General features: G+C 34.5%; 1 protein-coding gene across 44 annotated transcripts in view; it reads left to right on the forward strand.

Annotated features, from left to right (window-relative positions):
* The window catches only part of RIMS2 (regulating synaptic membrane exocytosis 2), a 453,673-nt gene that overhangs the window by 74,408 nt on the left and 357,790 nt on the right, over positions 1 to 21,475 (forward strand). For 33 of the 44 annotated variants that reach the window (XM_039706150.1, XM_039706103.1, XM_039706156.1 and 30 more), the window contains 2 exons: positions 13,347 to 13,557; positions 20,214 to 20,225. In XM_039706150.1, the coding sequence (XP_039562084.1) occupies positions 13,347 to 13,557; positions 20,214 to 20,225 (223 nt within the window). The remainder of the gene's footprint in view (positions 1 to 13,346; positions 13,558 to 20,213; positions 20,226 to 21,475) is intronic. The other 11 variants (XM_039706152.1, XM_039706151.1, XM_039706154.1 and 8 more) reach the window with 1 other exon arrangement.

Here is a 21,475-nt window from a genome sequence, read left to right on the forward strand (position 1 = left end):
GATGGAATTGACCACGTTCTGCAGTAGGGAGGATAATAAATATTTTTTCCCCCCAAACTTTATTCCACAATGTCTACAATTAGGATAGTAGATTTTTTGCAAAGTCATGGCAGTTGAGGGTACCTCTGTGGGAAAGAGCAAAAGGAAAACCACCTAATAATGTAAGGCTTTCCTTCTGCCAGAGTCTGCCAAATTTGATTTGCATTGAACCTACTCAGGGATTAGGCCTGCAGGTATTATTATTAAAAAAACAAAAAAGAAATTAAAAAGAAAAAAAAAAGCTTCTCAGCAATTTGTATGATGGCATAAAAAGATAGTAATCTATGTGCTCTGATCAATAATATGCAAACATAAAATGCATGAAAATAAGAACTACGATGCAGGAGAATAAGTGCTCGATGAGGAGCAGAACTAAGACTTATTTTGTTGTTTAACTGCAGTTGTGTTAATACAAATGTGAGTAAAATCTATTTATATTTACAACAGTATTCAAGCTTTGTAGGAAAACAGGTATTCACAGAGCTGTCAGAGTCCCTGCTCTCTCTGGTAGCTCCTGGAGCCCACTGCTGCTGCTGCTTCCTTCACTCTGTGGGGTTATGGGCAGTAGGCCAGCTGGTGGCCTGGCTTCATTCTCTTACAACCCTCATGTATACCCAGTAACTCTGAGCTCTTAATGGTTAATTAATAGGCTTTAATTAAGAGGTTAAAGGATTTCAATATAGGATTAAATTCTGATCTTCTCTCTGACACTGATTAGTTGGGGTGGTTTTGTACGACTACACTTCGGAAAACTCAAGCGTTAGCTGTCAGAAATAGCATTAGATTTACTACTATTTATGCAGCTTTATACAGCTGTTAGATTTATATTATTTATACAGCTTTTGATGCAAAAGTTTATCTTTTACCAAATACTTTTTATCAAATACTTTTAATCTTAAATGAAAAAACACTGCTGCAATCTAAATTGACATGTTTTACTTCTGAGAAGCAAAGTTTGAGTTCAGTGCACTTTTACAGTGAAGGGGAAGTATAGAGGCATGGATTTAGATATAATTAGTGTGGGGAAAATCACACACCTTGTTCATGCACTTACAAAAAGACCCTCCTGCAGGTGAGACTATCTGACCACCTTCCTCATTAAAAGAAAATTATATTAGCATGATGAAAGTAATTTGTGCTTTGGCTTTACTTCCTGTTACTTTAAAAAGATGAGCAGTATGGAAAATAAGTCTTCTGAGAATTGGCAAACTTTCAAGAGGCTCTCCCCCTAGAGTGCTGCTAGCAATGTGGCTTCATTGGTGCTACTTTTACAGTAAGAATAGTGACACTGTAAAAACTGAGATGCATCTGAAATAAGTGCAAAAACCACTTTTGGTGGTGATTTTTCACCATCAAACATGTTGGTGTAGTTTGCTTGGGTGAAGTTGAGACAACCATGTGTTGAGCACAACCAAGACTTGCTTACTTTGGCTTTCCCAGCATTGCTCACATTTATTTCCTGTTTGTTAGAAAAGGAAAATCATCAAGATAGGAACACTCCTGTCACAGAAGTAAAAAGATAGGGGCTGCTTAATAATTGAAAATGCTCATGAATGTTGTAAACAATGTGGAATGAACTCATTCTAATCATGATACCGCAATGTCAGGAGGTGTTACATTTCGGAGCAGAGACAGTCTGACCTATTATTTAGCGTGTGTTTATTTTGACTATGTGTGTAATTGTCCAATGAAAAAGTAATTTTTCCTTTCATAGTAAGGATAAAAATGTCTATCAGAGTACCTTAATTATTTTGGACATTTCTAATACTACAGGTGTGAAGTGAATGTCTTCCTATTGTAAGTCAACAGATGATGCAAAAAAAGTAACCCGAGTTACTATGAGAAATACTATCTCTGCTGGAGATGTCCTTTATAAATGTAATAATGTTGCAATGTGCTTAATTGCCAACAACTGAATTAGCCTCTTTTTCTGGCACATTTGGTAAATACTGTATCTTTTTAGAAGGAAATTTAGAATAATATTAATAAAAGTATAATTTGTGGAAACAAGTAAAATATAAGATAAACTGTGAAACTTCTTCTGAGTGAATAATTTAGATAGAACAGTAATTTCTATACTTTTAAAAATAAGGCTGTATAAAAAATAACTTATAGTAATTAAAATATTTATAAATGTGCCTCAAGTTCCTTAAAACTGATATTTAGTAGAATTCCTAAAATAAGCAGTATTGGCAAAAATGTAGAGATAATTAAGGGGCAACTAGAGTTCTAATGCTTTTATATTAGTGTAATATTTCTGCTTCAAAACAACATTCAAGTGAATCAGGAAGAAATATCTAACTATAAAAATCAGCATGTTTTTATCAGCATAGATACAAAAAATAGAATTATAGGATAAAAATGGACTGTAAAAGGAAGCTTTTATGGGAGCCACGTGTATTCTTAGGATTTTAGATTTCAGGTGAGAATTTTTGTATAGGATATGAAAGTTTGTATACATCCTGTCTTAACTGTGTGTGGAAAATACCCCAATAGGAGTCTTGAGTTTTGCACAAAGCTCATGACATAGTAAGGGTGCTGCAATAGCTGCAAAATAATTCTAATTCTAGGAAATAAAACACTTTTCTGTTAAAAAAAGAAGAAAAAAGTAATGAGATGTGATTCTCTTTCTGTTCAGCAAGGAGCCCTGACCCTTTCTACTTTTTTTTTTTTATTTTTACCTGGGGGTCTTTTGTGGTTGATTGACTTCCAAGTCTAGAGACATTTTGGTTTCTTGCTGGGATTGTCTAATAGATAGACAACTGAAAGTGGTGGAGTTGAGAGTGTCATAACTCTGGATGTGAATAATGCTACACCTTATGTGCTTATTTTACAGCAATATACAGGATACAGATCTTCCGTGTCCATTGTGCCTTTTCTTCTAGAAATTAAGGACAGATGCTGGTTGTCATCAATATGAGACTGAATGCAGAAAGAAAGGCTGACTATTCCTATGCACAGTTTCTGAAAACTCCACTTTCAGTTGTCCAAAGTGCTTAGCAGCAGTAGTACATGATAGTACTATGGCATCAGTAGGACTGGAGATTCAAATAGTATCACCTACTGTGAGGTGTCTCTGATGGAGTCCTTTTTAATATTCAGTAAGGCTTGAGCTCACGTTGCATTGTTACCCTTAAAATAAGAGAGTTCTAAAAGTTTCCTTCTGTTACTAGGGCTATTTTTCCAAACTTGAAACACAATTGTATTTGAGACAATTGTGTTTTTCCTATCAGAATTGGCAAAACTTATTTAAGTGAAACTGAAGGTTTCTGGATATGTAAAGCATGCAGATTGATTGTTTACTTTTTTTTTTTAATGGGTTAGTTAAAAAATTGACCATAATTATCTGTAATTTTACAGTTCCTGGTAGCTTACTTTTGCTGTAAGTTCAACTGCTCACTCCTGATCTTCATTGTCAGCTGAGGTTCAGTTCTTACAGCTTCAGCACTTTATCAAAGCAGCTCCTTTGGGATAGTGTGGATTACAAACACAGGGACGAGGCCATGGAACTGGAGATAAAATATTTTTAACTGCATGAATGCAGTTGTGGAATGAACTTGGAGAGTTTCCTTGGAGAGTCAGGCACTTTTTCAATCACAGTTGGCATGATTAATCTTATTTTAAATGAGACCTAAAATTACCTGGGAAGTGTTGGCCTTGTTGCAAGGGTAAAGAGCAGAAGGAAAACTACCACTGTTGTGTGTAACAGTATGGATTTAGCTTACCCACTTGATTCTTAGACATTAAAACCAGAGTCATACTCATATTTCCAGTACAGCTGGAGAGGGTAAAGAATGAGATGACAAAATCATTAGAGGAAAAATGAAGAATTTTTTTATGCAGAAAGAATTAAAAATGCAGCTAAGAATGTTTATTTTATAGTCAAATGAGAGAAATATTGTAGGAATAGACAGACTCACAATGGTTTAAGAAACGATTTTCTAATTTTTTTTTAACAATGAGCAACTACAGAGCAGCATGAGCAGCTATGGAGAATGAGGACACATTATACCACAGTGTAATCACCATAATATTTGCATGAAAGTTGTGGAAACTTCTGTTGTAACATAGGATTTTAAATAAGATCCAGAAAAGAATAATTAGATCCTTCTCAGTTACATTGAAATAAAACGAAGTGGTGTGAAAATATTAAAAGGTGTAAAGTAGTTTCCATATGGACTTAGGAAGGAACCTTACTTGTTTACAGGTGGTAACTCTCATAACTATAAGCTATGGAGAAATTAGGGAGTTTTGTCTGAATGATTTGGCCATTAAACTTTTGGAGCAATGTGGTATTATCTTTAATTTTAAATGCCCATATTTCTTATTATCACCAAAGGAGTGTTGGAAAAGATCTTGATAAATTGGATGTTTTACTATATTGTGTCTGTTTAAAACTTAGTTGTAACTTCTAGCTTTCTGCATATTATAGATTGTAAAAGTAGAATAAAAAATTCAGTAAAAGATGAATTTTAATAAACAAGAAACAATTAGAAAGATAACACTTCTGAATTTAATCTTGCAATTAGTTTGAACTGCTAAAGAAAAGGTAGAAGCAAGGAAGAAGAAGCTGTTCTGAGGAAAACTGGAAGTTACAGGTACAGCCAGGAGCTACCTATTTCCTTTTATGCATCTTGTCTGGCTTATCTCAATCTCATTAAACGCACACAGAAGTATGATAACATTAATTGTGTCAGTCCTTTTTAGTCCATATGTTCATCTTCTTCATGCTCATTTTTTCTTGTGTTCACAGGCCCATTGTTCACTTAGCCATTGTTCCCTGCTCCCCTGTTAACAAGGAGCAGTTTCACTTCTGATAATAAATAAAGTTAATAAACATAGGCTGCAGTTTTATTCAATACTGAGCATTATAAAGAGAAAAAAAATAGCTAAAGTAATCTTTTCTATTCCAGATAGGCTTTTTGTCTAGCTGGTGTGTTTTCTGTTGATTCATTTACAGTCATATCCTCATTTATTAAAAGGCAGGGGCTTTTTTTTTATCACATTCTTGCTTGTCTTTTTTTTTAAATGAGTTTCTGACTGTATTAAATTAAACTAGAGTCAGTGACATGACTTCATCTGTAGTTAAAAAATTTATTTAGGGTCATACCAAATTAAGTAATTTGTTCTGACATCAGGAAGAAAGCAATGGGGGAATATTTTCTATTTTGTGAGGAAGGTCAAATAAACTGTAAACAAAATGTGATGCAGTGTGACCTGTAAGAAAGCCTTTGCAGAAAGCCCTAGTAAGTGGGAAAAAGAGAGAATGGAGCCAGGCCAACTTAAAGACAGCATATTGGCCAGGTATTTTACTTCTAAGAACAGCCTGTTACAAGATTCCCACCAGCAGAGAATATTTGGGTTTAATCTCCTGCATGAGGCAAATGATGTTAGGTCATAACAGAACATCTTTGCATTCTTTACATCTTTACATCTGCTTCCTTGCATGGAAATAGAGACTGAAACAGAGATCTGGTAGTTTTGGATGCTCATTAGCTCTGATATTTTTGGCTTTTCCCCCTTGAACTATAAGTGAGCAGCAGCACTGGTATGAACCAAGGACAGCATCACTTAGCAGCAACACTCCTTCCTTTCCATTCTCTTAGCTCTTTTTCTTCTCTTCAGCATTTCAGGCACAGTCAGTGTAATTCACTTAGATTTAGAATATATTTATGCATTAGACTAAAAGTATATTAATTTTACAGTATTTTTTTAGGGAAACAATCCAAAGACATCAAGTTCCATGTGTGTGAACTTATTTTAACTCTGCGTCTATTTTACCTAGAATCCAGACCTTAGCTATATTGTGGTGTTTTATTATTTTTTCCCTTTTGTTTGTTTGTTTTTGGTTTGGTTTTTTAAAGGTTTTTTGTGAATTCAGTAAGAGTATGATATTGATAAATACTTCACTGATGGAGAGGCAGGTAGTATTTTTCTTAGTGTGAACAAAGTTATTTCTTTTGTAAGCAAGTAAATTTTTCACCATGTTTAGGGCTGCTTTATTCTCTGACTAGTCAATTCTGTAGGCTCTTTAAAGATGTTCTGCACTTAAAATTACATCACTGTTCCTCTTTGTCTCTTTCATGTTAATGAATATCACAGAATAATTAAAGAATAATTCCTTTATAGGCTAGTGATTAGGAGACATGAAAATCATGGGTGTTTTCCTAGGTAGTTCCACCTATAAACCAACTCAAAACATAATAGGTGAAATAGCTAAAAATTTCAGATTTGTTTCCACTGACATTTTCAGGAGGATTTACTCTATTAAGAAAAAATGTCAAATTGAAATATCTCACTATTTGACATTGCTGAGTAGGGCTGTTGTGGTCATTATATGGCTTATAATGAACCATCTTTTTCTAAACAAAATACTGAAAATGCTAGGAAAAATCTGTCAGTTAACTTTTAAAGTAGGGAAAATGCATTTCCCACCTGAAAAAAAAAAAGAAAAAGGTAGAGAATGTTATTTTCTGTTACATTTTTGCTAAAACAGATAAAAATCAGAATGTTTATGCCAAGTACAACTGACAGGAGAAACTATGCACACTTTTCAGGTAAGCTTAGGATTATTGTTTCTGCATAGATTTCTTGCACTCAGGGCAGAGGTATAAATTCAAATGAATTGGATTTTATGGTATCTTTCTGTTTTAAAAGAAAAAGTTTGTGAAAGTTTAGCTAAAACTGACTGGTACTTTCAGCAGGAATCAAAGTAAGTGCTTGTGTCTGGCTCTTTTCAATATCTTAGATTTCTCCTATTTATTGTAAATTCTAGTGCATAGATTAAAAAGCAGCATTTTTACTTGACAATTATATTTTCAAGCCCTTTCAATTTGCACTCTCTGAATGTATTTTTTTCAATCTAAGGTCTAAGCTTAGATATTTCACTTAGGTAGGTGCCCCAGAAGCTAAACCTACTGACAGTAGAAAATAGTTAATTTTTATTTGAGGAAATCAGACAGTTAGAAATAATACATCAATTCCAATAAGACAGTTGAGATCTAGCCAGCAAGAAAGTTAAAAGTGCTGTGAATTGAGTGAATGTTTGCAGAGATCTCTGCTGACATCTACTTTCTGTCAATATTTGATTTTCACTGATATGAATTGTGAATGGCTTCAATACTCTAGTTGTGTTATCTGCCTGAGTATGATAACCCATTAATTTCAACTAGAATTAGATGTAAGGTTTTTGTTTGAAGTTAGATTTGAGTCTTTGGTTACTTAATAATTTTTCTTTATCTGGTAGACTTAGAGCAGAATCATGGTCTTCTGAAAAAGAGTTTTGTGTGATGCCCTTTCTCATTTCAGCTGAAAATTGGCAAAATCATCATTTTTCAATTACGAACTATCTTATTTTGCATTGCTAAACATGGATTTTTAAAAAATTTTTAATTTCTATTTTACTGCCTACACATATCAAAATCAAAGCATAAACTCAAGGTTTTTCTGCCCTTTGCACTTCATAGAATTGAAAGCAAATGTGGGTTCGTTGGTCAGACTTTGAGGGAGTTTTGCTCACAGTAGTTTATGAAAAACATAAAGATCTGGGTTTTTTCTGTTAGTAAAAGTGGTTACTTTTTTTCTTTTCAACACTGCTAAGCCAAATAGTTCTTGTTGAATGTTTTTTTCCTTATGATTCTGCTTGGGTTTATATTTCATATCTCTAGCCTGATTAAAGCTCTTGCCAATAATGTAACAACAGGAATGTTCTTTGAAGAGAGTCTCTGAACTGACCTCCTGCACAGAGCATGGTTATTGCCAAGACTCAGTTAAGGCAGCTGGAGCTCTATCTGGGCAAGTTTTGAAAAGCTCCAAGCACAGTGATCCCACAGTATCTTGGGACAACTTTTTTAAAGTGCTGCATTACGTTCCAAATGTACATGCTTCTTCTAATGCCCAGCCTGAACCCCCTCACAAAGTGCCATTTTAGTGCCTTTTGCTGCTTGATTTGGATTCTTTATTATCAGGAAGAATTTGGCTCTGTAATTTTTCTTTTCAGGTAATGTTTAGATTAGATAGCTAGTTTCAGACAGGTGTTAAATCACTCCCTTAGTCCATTCCTCTTCACTGGATTGAGCGAAGACATGATAATTTTCTTCTGTGTTGACAAACTGGACTTGTCAAATGTGTCCAATTTGTCCACATCCATCAATAGCAGGCAGACACCAACCTGGGCACAATAGTCCAGGTGCAGCCTTGCTAGTGCCAGTCAAAGGGAATAAATAACTTCCCTCAATCTGCTGTTTATACTCTTGCTAATATGGACCCATACGTAATTTGTCCAATTTGTAATGCAAGCACACACAGCACTGGCTCATTGCCTGGTTTCCACCCTATTTTCCAGGGGTTCTTATCAGCAGAACTGCTCTTCAGCCTGCTGTTTCCCAACCTCTACCAACACATGGGGTTATATATATAAGAGTAATATCCATTAAGTGGGTGTAGGCAGTGACAGGTTAGCTGGCACACTTGTAAAAGCAGGAACTTAATGAGTACAGTACAGGAAAAATGTCATATGCTACCAGTCATTGCCACCAGCAGAAAAATTGTTAAATGAATGGTCTTGGCAGAACTGAAAGTGAACAAACCCTTTTTGAATCTGGATTAAAGCCACATCCGTGCTCTGTGCCTGGGAATACGAAATGAGGCAAGTGCTACATCTGTAATAAAACTTTGAGAGAAAAATGAGGAAATGAGAAGTGGCTTCTACACTTACATCTGGCCTAAACATCCTGGATTCTTTCTTAACAGTCGCCCTTCTAGTGGTAGATTTTTAGCAGATTTAGAAGTTTCAGAAACATTTATGTGACCTTTTGGAAGGTAGGTATAGTTTCAGAACATCTTGTCAGTAATTTTTTTAAGTTTTGGTAAAATGCTGAAAGTTTTAGGGATATTTCTGGAGGGGAGGAGAAAATTAAAATTTCTGTACAGTAATAAAATGTCAATAATAAACTTGAATTTCTTACTTGCCTTTGGCATGGATCAGGAGAGACTCATAGTTTGCTGCTTTTTAACTGATATGGAAATTTTAATATCTGGAAAGGTGTGGGCAATCAGGAAAAGCAGAATTAAATTAAATCCATTCCAGAACAAAACACGTATTCCAATGCAAGACATATCTTGACTCTGGCAGAGCAATCCAAATTCTTACAAACAGTTGCTTTTCACATTGAGATGTCTTCTATGAAGTTATCTTGGATATGTTATTTAAAAAAAACCAAACTTGTCTAGTCGTATAAAGCTCATGAACTTCACCACTGTAACTTCTAGCCAATACAAGTGAGGTTCAGGGAAGTAATTCTCATGAGAGAACAGAACTTAATTACCAGTTTCTCAGACCAAACTTTCAGTACCATTAGGTGTCTGTGTAAACTCATGTCAACTTCTCCTTTTCCTCTAAAATCTCTAAAGTTTATAGAAGTTGTTAAAGTACATGTATTTTTGAAACAAATGTAGTAAAGGAGTGAGACTTTGCATCAGTACAGATAGATGGCCTGTGCTGTAGGGGCCATTGCCAAAATTATATAAGGGTCATGGATATGCATTTCTGAGTTTTCTACTTAAATTAGCTGTTAATTGTGATTTAATATAATTATCTGGATTTACAAACAAAAAAAAAAGTCCCTCTCATGTCAAAAAATAAGTCTTTTCATTGTGGATAAAATTTTGGCCCAAAATACAACTCTTGGGCAGAACCCATTTTTTCACTGCTAGAAAGACATTGAGGTGGTGAAGTGTGTCCAGAGGAGGGCAATGAGTTTGGTGAAGGGTCTGGAGTCCCATGAGGAGCAGCTGAGGGTGCAGGGGTTGTTTAGCCTGGAGAAAAAGAAGCTCAGGGATGACCTTATGGCTCTCTGCCTGAAAGAAGGGTGCAGCCATGTGTGGGTCAGGCTCTTCTCTCAGGTAACCAGTGGTTGGGTGAGAGGAAATGGCCTCTAGTTGCACCAGGGGAGGTGTAGGTTGGATATTAAGAATAAAATTCTTCATGGAAAGGGTTTTCAAGCATCGGAACAGGCTGTCCAGGGCAGTGTTTGAGTCACCATCCCTGGAGGTATTTAAAAGATGTGTGGATGTGGCACTTGGGGACATAGATCAGCAGTGACCTTGGCAGTGCTGGGTGAACAGTTGGACTCAATGATCTTAAAAGTCAATTCCAACCTAACCTATCATGGGTGGCTCTTGACCTCTTGCATTAACAGAGTAACTCACTGGATATCAGGACTGGAAATTGTAGTCTTGGGATACCTGAGTTTGGTTTTAGTCTCTGAAGTTTGCCTTGGTGCTGGTTACTTTAATTTCCCTAGTAAGTGGACTTCCGAGCCCCTCAGGCAGCAATGACTGCAGACAGCATGAACAAAATGGAATTTTATTTTGCATTATGTTTTCTGAAAAGTATACATTATAAAGTTTTTGCTAAATGTGTTTCAGATACTGTGCTATTCTAAACATCTAATTATTGCTGTGTGTTTTTAAGTCAAATTTTGGCTTAAACCTAGATGATAAAAAATTAATTATTTATCTACAAAAAAGATCAAAATTTTAAAAATGAAATTCCTAAATTGAAAAATTTAAATTTTTTTTAGTATGCATATTCATCTCAGGTGGTTCTGCTTAGTATATAGAAAACATATTGTGTCTAACTGAATATTTCATAGATTCTTTGTTCAAGTTTTTCTGACAGCTATCAATACACGTAATATTTTTCTCAAAACAGAAAAAGATGTAATAAGGAACAATTTTGGCAGATTATATGTTTCCTACTAGAACAAGGATTTTCAAAAACTACTCTGTATAACCTTGGAAAGTTTATACTTTAAAGGAAAAGTTATGACCTTTACATAGATTCTTGTGCCCAAGAGGAAACACAAGTGAAATTATTTCAGTACATGAGGCTTAAGATTTGGCAAAAGCCTTGTGCTTTTTATGCATCAGTGAGACTGGTAAGCAAGTAATCATACAAACAAAGGCTGTAGATTATAAGGAAGCCACAAAACTGAATGCAGCCTAAAAATAAACTTGGAGTTCAGCATAGATAATATGCTTTAAATGAAGAATGCAGTGTTAAGCAAAATTAAAAGGCAGGCAAGGTCTCAGAGATTACATGTGTTATTGATGGAAACAGGCCAGACTACCAACTACCAATTATATAGTGTTGTCAGTGTAAAACGCTGAAATGTGCCAAGTTTCCAGACTTCCAAATTTTTTTTTGCAACTTCATTCAGCTCTTGCTTGTTAGTAACTCTTGTCCTGCCCCATTCAACAAAGAGCACTTAACAGTGAGCTCTTTGGAAGCAGGGAGAAGGCAGAGGAAGCCCTTTACTCCTGACTGCCCAAAAGGCTTTTAGGGCAATGCCAACTCTGCCATCCCTCCTGATGAGGTCCCAGATGAGCCCCTCTCCCTGCTGGTGCGGGTGGGAAGGGGCTGAAAGCGAGGGAAAAGGGAGCCACTGCTGCTGGGAGTCCACACTGCTGGACTCTGGATTGATCTCGAAGTGACAAGAGCAGGTACACAGAAAAATGACACATAAGCAAATGAAGTAACCTCATTCCCTCTTCCTGGGAAAGGGTCAGTGGCAGCTGGGAGCTCAGGCTGCAGGTCAGTACAGAGGACAAGGATAACTCCATCCTCCTGTCCTTCCTGCTGGAGAGGGGGAGCTGCCTGCCTGCTCCTACAATTCCTCTGTGGTCTGATGTAAAGTACATTCTTAGGGGAGTTTTCCTGAAAAACAAAGTGAATCCCAACAATTCTTGCCATATGTGTGAATATTCATGGTAAATAACTGCTTAAGTTAATTTTTAACTGACTTGTGTAATATTTGTTTTGGTAGGGGCCTCTAAAAATTCTGATGTAATAAGTTTGCATGATTAATTTATATGTGATCTATATAAAATATATATTTATGCTTAAGGAAGTTGGTCTCCTGAATTTAGTTGTTTTCTAGGAGGTTATTTTTTGTTCCATCTGATGATTCATGTGTGTTTTTTACTAACTTAATCTCAAGATTCAAGAGAAGAATAATTCTAAGGAAAAATAAATGCCTTTTGCAATTTTTTTTGGTCTTATGTTACCTTTTTAATGTTTCATAAAAAGTGCTTATTTTTTGGGGTTTTGCCTGAACTTATTCAAGGAACTAAAAAATCTGCCTAAATTGGATTAATAACTTATAATTTACTAAACTTTACAGTCTCAATTGCAAAATTAGGCAAGTTGAATTCCATGCTAAGAATTTAAATATCACTGTTCATACCCCTATTAAAAAAAAGAGGGAAGTCAAAGTTTTATTTTTTCTCTATGGGTTTGAAACTCTTGTGATATGCAATGTCACCCTTCCCATCTTTTTCAGAATCTGCAAAAGCTAAAATATGATGGCTATTTATAATGAAAATTAAATTTCCCATGACGTCATTTACCTTTAGAAGTAGAGCTTTTGAGAAAAACTACCATTATAGAGCATTAAATGTGTCTGTAGGTTTAGTCAGCATGAGACACTTCCTGTTATCATGTATCGAGATTTGATGATTGTGGACTCAGAAATATGGATGAATTAATATGATGAATTAACATTGCAGTTCTGGACACTCATGGCCACTGACTGCATTTGTTTCTAGTTCTGGAAATAGGTGGTACATATATGTGTGTATCTTAAGCAATTTTTCCTGGATTTTGCACTTAAGGCTGTCTTCTACTTTATATTTTACATGAGATAACAGTTCCTACCCAATGATATGAATGGCTTAAATGATTTATAATAATTTGTTAATATGAGGTAACTTATTATTAAACCTGGTGATTGAAAAGTCATTGAAAATAATTTTGGAATCATTATTCTATGCAGGATTGTTAGATAAATGAAGATAAGCTAGATCAATAAAAGATAGTTGCATCCATCTGGTGGAATTAGATAAAAGTATACTTTAAAGAATTAATTAGATTTTCCCCCCCTCCTTTCGCCAGTTTATTGTTTAGCACCATGGGCTTACCACTTATCGTTATTACTTATCCTGTGTTTCCAGCTGTTGTATTTGTAGCAAACATCTGGTCCCATCCTAAAGAAAAGTTACATCTCTTTGTAACAACTGGACTGTGAACTCAGTGTTATCAATGTTGAGCTTCCTCCTAGAGTTCAGTTATAATGAAAAAGAAGTAATTCTTGAATGTAACACTTCTGGAGCGTAATAAATTAAATATATGTGCTTTACTACAGTATTTCTCTCTGATTTGTAAAAAATGATTACATTCACGTTTAGTGACTGAAGTATTTGTGGGCAAAAGTAAACAACAACTAATGATCTCTTCTCTTCTGCAGAAAATTACATCAGCAGTTTGAGATGTATAAGGAGCAAGTCAAGAAGATGGGTGAAGAATCACAGCAGCACCAGGAGCAGAAGGGTGATGCCCCAACCTGTGGCATCTGCCACAAAACCAAATTTGCTGATGGCTGTGGCCATAACTGTTCCTATTGCCAAACGAAATTCTGCGCGCGCTGCGGAGGAAGAGTGTCTCTGCGGTCCAACAAGGTATGGAGCCATGAGAGTGAGCAGCAGGCTTCTCCTGAACTCAGGGCCTCTTACTCCTTGATTATGAATCCAAATCACATAACTACTGAAACAGATTTCCATTAAGGAGAAATCTCCTCCAGGGACTTTGAAGATATCTGTCCTCATTTCCAGTAATTTCCAATTGCGTATGAATTTGTGATTATGGTTTTTAAGTTAATACAGATCCTTTTTTGACTAACAAACTCATGCAAGTACATTTCTTTGATTAGAGGATGAGTCTCTGTTTGAGAAACAGAAGTATATCTAGTGATCTAGTGATGCTAATATTTTGATATTGATTTTTACTGAGTAGAGCAAGGATTTGTTTCTTTCCTGCTTGCCTAGTTTCTTCTGTACAAGATTACTGTAAAATTAGTGTTAGAACATTTTATATAATAGAATATAATACAATACAATATATTATAGTGCTTTAAAATATTTATTAGCAATTGTATATATCCACACATATTACGCATATTTATATGTACATACACATGCAAATGTTAACCTATTTCTTGGAAATAATTAAATGCACTAATATATATTGTTCTGCTGGTATTTCTTGTAACAAATGGTAAACCAGCAGTCTGAATTCTTAAAAAAGCTGAAGAATAGAGTAAAAAATTCAGGACAACTGATGTAATCACAGAAAACTCTTCTGAAATCATTTTACTCAACATTTTAGATACAATGTTCAGATCTGATATGCAGAATCTTTCTCAGATTCCGACAGATACTTGTAGAAGACATATGGCAACATTCAAGAAGTATTATGCTAGCCTTTTTTGAAAATATGTATTTTGTAAACAATACAATTTCATTATTTTAGTGTTTTTTCATGTAATATTTTATATAATTTATTGACATAAGTCAATTTTTTCAGTAATATGCTCATTGCAAATACCATGCAATTGGTAAATACTGTCTTTTGTAAGGTAGGAGACAATAGTATGCTTGTTATGTATTTCGTGGCCTAAGACTGAAAAGTAGGTTTAAATAATGGTCTGAAGTTTTTGATTAACAAAGTATAAAATAATAAAAAAATAATAATAATAGTTCTTGATAATTAAAGTTACTGAGATTATGTGTAAATGTGTCAAATTGCCTTGGTTTTCGTTAAGGTAACTTAAAAATGCTGCCTTAAGTAGGCTTATATATTTTATTTGTTCTTTTAAATGACTGACTAAGTCGTGTTGCTAGTAATAAGAGAGATAATTTCTGTATTCATTTCATCTGATTACAAAAGCCAATTAGGACAGATATTTGAGTCATTATGCCTACATCCTTAGAAACATAGCATTAGGAAGAATGCTTCATTTCCTAATGACACATTCTAATATACCATTTAGATTCTCCTTGAGATGGATCATTTGAACTTGACAGAGAGATATATGTCTGACTTCTCTTGACAGATTTCCAATGAGATTCTTCCACAGAGTCTTATGAAATTCCACTGCTTCACCATGCTCACCACAGATAGCTTTACTTACTGTCTAACCCAAATTTGTCTTTCAGCAAGTCAACTCCTCCATTCATTCTGAGACTGTTCTGCGACACTCCTCAGCTGGCATTTTCTTCTATTACTTTTGCTAATTTAGTGTGAGGCTTTCCTGTACCTCATTCATTGTTGTTCTAGAAATTTTTGAATAAGGTGAACAAAGTATTTCTAGACTGATCTCCTGTGAGGCTTGGCTGGTGAAAACTTTTGCTTAAAAAAACCCTTGATCATTTATTCCTGTTTTTTTTTTCCTTGTCCTTTCATTAATTAAGTTTTCTCATGGATGAATTTATTCCTATTCCAAGGCAGATGAAATTCTTTAAAAGCCTGTAATCCCAACTGAGCAGTAGGAATAAATCTCATTTTCTCACTTTCTCTGTGACTACTTAAAAGAATTCTAATACATGTAACAGATGTGAATTCCCTCTGCTAAATGCATTCTGACTTCTTCACATTTTATCATAATTTATTCATATGCTTGCTAATTTTATTGTGTATTTGGGTTTCTAAAAATCTGTCCAGTGTGGATGTCAGACTTATTTGTCTATTCTTCAATTAATATAATGTTGAAATTCCTTAAAAATATCTTGGTTTTTTTTTCCAGCTTTTATACTTCTTATCAGTGAAAGACTGTATTGCAGTTACTAATTATTTTATACTGGAGATGCTTTACACTAACTATAATTTAATTTAAAAAATATGTTATTTTTTTGTTGACTCACTTTACAGCTTCTCTTTCTGAAATATCAGTTCAAAGTATGTCCTCCAGTTTATTTTGCATAAAATAATATTCTAGAGTAAATACCTTCCTAGTAATACTGTGGCAGTCTGGCAGTCTCCCTGCTTAATGCCTACACTGATTATTCTATGAAAACTGTTTTGGTCTACCAGAATAAATTCTTATCTATTCTTATCTTTCTTCTTTTCTGAATACAACTTCAATTTCTTGAAGGATGACTTCTATTAACTTCCTATTTTAAATTTTCCTTCTTTTGGTCTTCGTAGACATTTTTTTTTGACATTTCATATATATATAAGTACAGACCAGTATTAGCAGCATGCACCTCAGATGATGGAAAATTGCAAAGAATACTCCTCTCTCAAAGGTCTCAAGGCTGACTACTGCTTACAAGGTTCATGGCCATGAGTAGGAGCAGGGAATGGAAATGTTTTGACTCTTGCCAGACCATTAGATTAGGATTCTCAAAATGTTTGGATGATTTATTCCTTTTTTAGTTCCATTAAAGTGCCTTAAATACATATGCATTAGCATTCAGTTCAAGCTGTACAAAAATTATCATTATGTGGGACTTCCTTCTAGCTCAAACAAATAAAAATGATAATGGTAGCACTTCTTCTGTACAATTTATTATCTTGGTGAATGGTATATTTAGCTAAATGGGGATTATATTTCAAGGGAGTAAAAAAATCTTGAACAGTCATCTTTTATGTTTATGAAGAGTTTCAGATTGATTAAAATTTAAATAATAAATCATGTGAGAGCAAGCAGTAATAGTTCTTAGTAATGAGTATCACTGATATATAAAATATACTCCTTTTTTAATGCTATACTAATTTATATAGGGAAATGCACATTGAATGAGTCAGTAGACAGCAAAAAAGGTTTATGCAGGTAAGAAATCTAAATGCTAAAATGTTGGAAAAATACAGCCTCCAGATTTGGTACAACATTTTGTGCAGTGAATATAATTTTTAGCACCTCAGAATGGCAGTTCACTAAACCAACCTTTTGCCTGTACAGAAAGGAAAAAATGCTTGTCTGGAAAGTTAATTTAATGCATGCTGAATACCTTCTTTCAGGGTATTTGGCAACTTACTAGCACTTGGAGCCACTGAAGCATCCTTCTTTCTTTGTCTTTGAAGAGCAAAAGTAAGAGATTTTCAGTTGTTTTATAGGACCCAAAACCAACATGTGAAACACATAAGGTGTAAGTAGGGAACTTCTCTCAGTTCCCCTGGTTAAGCGCAAGCTTTGCATTCTGATTATTTCCCTGGGGTTGTTTGATTTTGAAAAAGCCATCAAGTTCCCTTTGCTGAAGGATGCTAACTGTTGGGCTTGAAATGTGATCTGTATGGAGTTGCCACACGAAGCTGTAGCATACTTGTGGTAATGCATAATCCTTTCCATTCTGTTGAGAATTAGCAAGCACTGAAGAATTAGTTTGTCACAATCTAAGGTTTTCTAAGTCACTAGGATGTGGAATAAACTCCATGATTTGTTATTGCATACAAGTATGTTGGTCCTCAGGAGATGTGGTTTGCATTTTTGCATTTCTCTACAAAAGATGCATAACACTGCAAACATGAGGAAAGAATTCTTCTAATCAGTTAGTAAACTACCATTTTGAACCAAGAGATATTGCTGCTTTCCAGTCTGTAAACTTTACTTGCAAACTACTTTACTTGCAAACTAATACCTAGCAGAACTAATATTCAGAATCTGCATTTCTGTACTGATTCTTTGGATTCTCTTGGTTATTAAAAAACCCCTGTGATTTTAATAGAAGCTATGTGGGTATGATCAGTCCCTTCAAATGAAAACTGCACAAACTATTTATGTTATTAATTTTATTTTTTTGAAACTATTTACATTTGAGAGCTCTTTTGATCTCAATAAACAGCACATGATGGTTTCAATTTCAACAGAGGCTATATGTTTGAACTCTTCACTAAAAAGCTTTCATAAACCTTAGAGGTTGTTATGATCCTGATACAGCGAAGAACACACAGTTTTACCTAGGTTTATAATTTTAGGCAATTAAAGTGAAAAACATGGAGTCTTGAAGAGTAGCTTTGGCTCATGCAATCAGATTTCATATTGGCCTTGTAATAGATCTTTAAAAAAAAAGGATAAGGGATAAATACTGACTCATTCTGGGGTTTTTTTGGATATAGGATGGAATTCCACTAATTTTGCTAACATTTCTGTGTGTCTGAATTCTCATAGAGACAAGGCCTTTCTCCTTAAAACCACTCTTAAAATATACCTGCATTTTCATGTGGAACAGGACAAATACCCCTGTTCTTTGAAAACTGAATTGGATAATTTTTCTAATGTCTTTGCTATTGAAATGCCTGACAAGGCTGTCTTTCAGATTGTCAATCATGTCATTGCTTGCAGTGTATTGCTATGAACTCAGGAATGTTTGACAGTGTGTGTGGAGGAAGCTGAGAGGCTGGAGGAAGTGTTTGGTAAAGTGTCGTGGCATGTCTTGAACTTCGCATATTTTATCTTTTGTGCCTTGTTTCTGAAAAGAGATTCTTCATCCTGAACATTATTCAACATAGGTTGATTGTGTGAATTACGTCTTGGTTACTGTTATGATCAAAATATAAATGACAGGATTTCGAATGATACTTATGGATTATAATTCTCTTGGATAGTAGAGGGTATTTCTTCAGAGGTGAGGATAAGAAATCAAGGCTGTAGATGTTTCTATATAAAATGTCTCTGAACACTTCTTTCTTACTTACTGCAGTGGGACAGGAAACCATGCTAGGAAAGTAGGAGACCACATGGTACTGAGCAGAAAAATACGTCTCTGCACGCAGAGTGATAATGCATGGATGCCCTGTGATTTAGATAGCTTCCTATGCTATTTCCTATTTGTATAACTGAAAATACCACTAAAACCCATAGCATCTTTAAAATGCTTTAATCTTTTGTCACTGAACATAGGATCATAGAATGACTTGGGTCAGATGGGACCCATGGAGGTTTTTCCAGACCAATCTCCTGCTCCATGCAGGATTAGCTTCTAAGTCAGATGAGGTTTTTCGGATCTTGTTCAACTGAGTTGTAAAAACTTCCTAGGACACTGAATCCCTAACCCCAATGGACAAACTCTTTCAGTGATTAACAGCTCTTGTGATTTTCTTTTTCTTACATGCAATACAATCTCTTAATTGTTGCATTTTCTTTATTATTACCTGTACATCTTCAAGAAAATTCTGTCTTTGTGTTTCCTATAGCTAAACTTCAAATAGTTGAGGGATGCAAGTAGTTTCTGTCTTCCCACATCCTTCCCTATCCCAGCCTTCTTTAGGCTAAGCAAGTCTATCTCCCTCAGCTTCTCCTTGTATATCGTGTGTTTTATTGCCTGACTGTCTTGTTTGGCCTCTGTTGTATTCTCTCCTGTTTGTTTGTAACTTTAGGATTGAAGCCTTCTCTAAGAGTTACATGTTATAAAGTTACATGTCATACAGGTATCAGAACAACAAATCTATACAATTAATTGTCAGCCTTTTTTGGTAAGCAGCTGTATTCCCAGCACAGCCAATGCTTAACCAAGTGCCTAGATTTAGTCTCTTTATTGGCATGTCAAATTAAAATACCAGATAAAAGTCATCATTCTTCCTTCAGTGAAATAGGGAATATATTTTACTAAAAATATTTTTAATATTTTTTAAAGTATTATTCCATTTACAATTTAGACAGCTAAGAAGACAGTTTCTTCAAGGAAAATAGCCAATAGGAATGTTTGTATTTAATATTGATGGGTATGAAAAGGAAAGTATGTGTGTTATAGACCTGGCATGACATGCAGTAAACACTTGTGACAAACTCTGTGTCCTTGTGCTTTATAACTCCAGGATTTTACAGATCTCTTGAGCGACTAACTTGCAATTTTGCCATTTGAATACCCTCTATTTGTCTGTAGTAAACAAACATTCTTAATTTCACTGAACTCTTTGCAAGTGCAAAGGATTGATGAATACTAATAATTTTCAGTACTGGTGTCCAAGGTATGAGCTCAGTGCTGCATCCTTTTGATGAGATGATCTATTTTTTGTGAAGATAATTCAGATATGACTCCCAAATTATTTTTATGAAAATAATTTCCTTTGAGCATTTTTGGTACAATTTTTTATTATAAGATAATCTCAATTTCACTCATGAAAAGATAATGAAAATTATTAAAATTATTTATTTTTCACTATATCTCCTTCACCACTAGGGGAAATAAGAAAAATATATATTACTTCCTTTGATATTTATTTGTTTATTTTACTAAAAAATTCTAGTGCTTACTTTCAAAATGGACATGACTCTTTCCTTATTTGTGTTTTTTTTCCCCCATCCTTTCTTTCTTGCTTTCGTGGATATGAACTCCAGGAGGACAAAGTGGTTAGAGTCTTTTTTCTGTTTAAAATAATTTTCTTTTATGGTCAACTTATTTTCTGCCCTACATTTGCTCTCATTTACACAGGTGTAATTCCTACTGAAGGCAAGGGGAATTACTGTCATTAAAATGAAAGCAATGCTTGGCATAAAAGGCTTAACTGTTTTTCAAATAGCTTACTAATAACCTGTGGGTTGTGAACAGTATGCATGATATTCCTCTCTGTTTGCAACTTGTGTGAGCATGCCCCTGCCTTTCCTTTGCTTTTGCAATATATGTGCACAGCTTAAAATAGTTAAATGTCATTTGTGTCATACGTGTTTCTTTGATAAAATTCATTTGTATTCTTGTAGAAGTGATCTACATAAAGGCATAAAGTGATTGTAATGATTTTTACACTCTATATCATTGATATGGATGCTCTCAACATTTTAGGTTGTAATTTTTTTGGCATGGTAGTTCAGTTCTGATTGTCAATGACAATACAATTAGATACCAGTAAATATTAAGAAAACATATCATCCTAAACATTTAGGAATATGCCAGCAATGTCATAGAGTTATCCATTAATATAGATTATTTTCCAAAATGGTTTGTAGACTTTCCTAAAATATGCACATATTGTATTCAGCATAATGTGGAAATAATATTAAACGTTATGCATGTCACTGACATTCTGTTTGTCCTGAAAATAATACACATACAGTAAATATGTTAATCTTTTATTTTAGCAAGGTTTAAAATGGTAGTATAAATCTGAATTTGGGAATAAGTCTGGGTATGTTTCAATATTTTTACAAAATTAATGTAATTTTTTAAAAATAACAGAATTGCGAAAACTATATGAGCTAGTGTAAATCTGTTCTTCCATCAAATTCTCTGCTGTATTGTAAAGAACTAAGATTACAAAAGCAATTTGCCCTGTAATGCTTGGCAAACAAGTTCCTGATTGAGGTGGAGTTTTAAAGAAATTCTTTAACGTTCGTATACTTTAATGTACACAGAGAATGGCTTTTTCTATAACAAAATGTATTTTTTCCTAAGTTCCTGACTGAGGTTTTTTTTAAAGAAATTCTTTAACATTTGTGTACTTTAATGTACACAGAGAATGGCTTTTTCTATAACAAAATGTATTTTTTCCTTCCTGATAGAAATGTCAAAGCTCACTTTTGACTTGCACATGATTCAGAAATATTTTGCTTAACACAGAAGTTGTAAGCCACGTGTTGTTTTTACCATTGAGGACATATCTTTA

This window comes from Passer montanus, unplaced genomic scaffold (genome assembly GCF_014805655.1).
Source record: "Passer montanus isolate IOZ18808 unplaced genomic scaffold, ASM1480565v1 scaffold19, whole genome shotgun sequence".
Classification (NCBI taxonomy): Eukaryota; Metazoa; Chordata; class Aves; order Passeriformes; family Passeridae; genus Passer; species Passer montanus.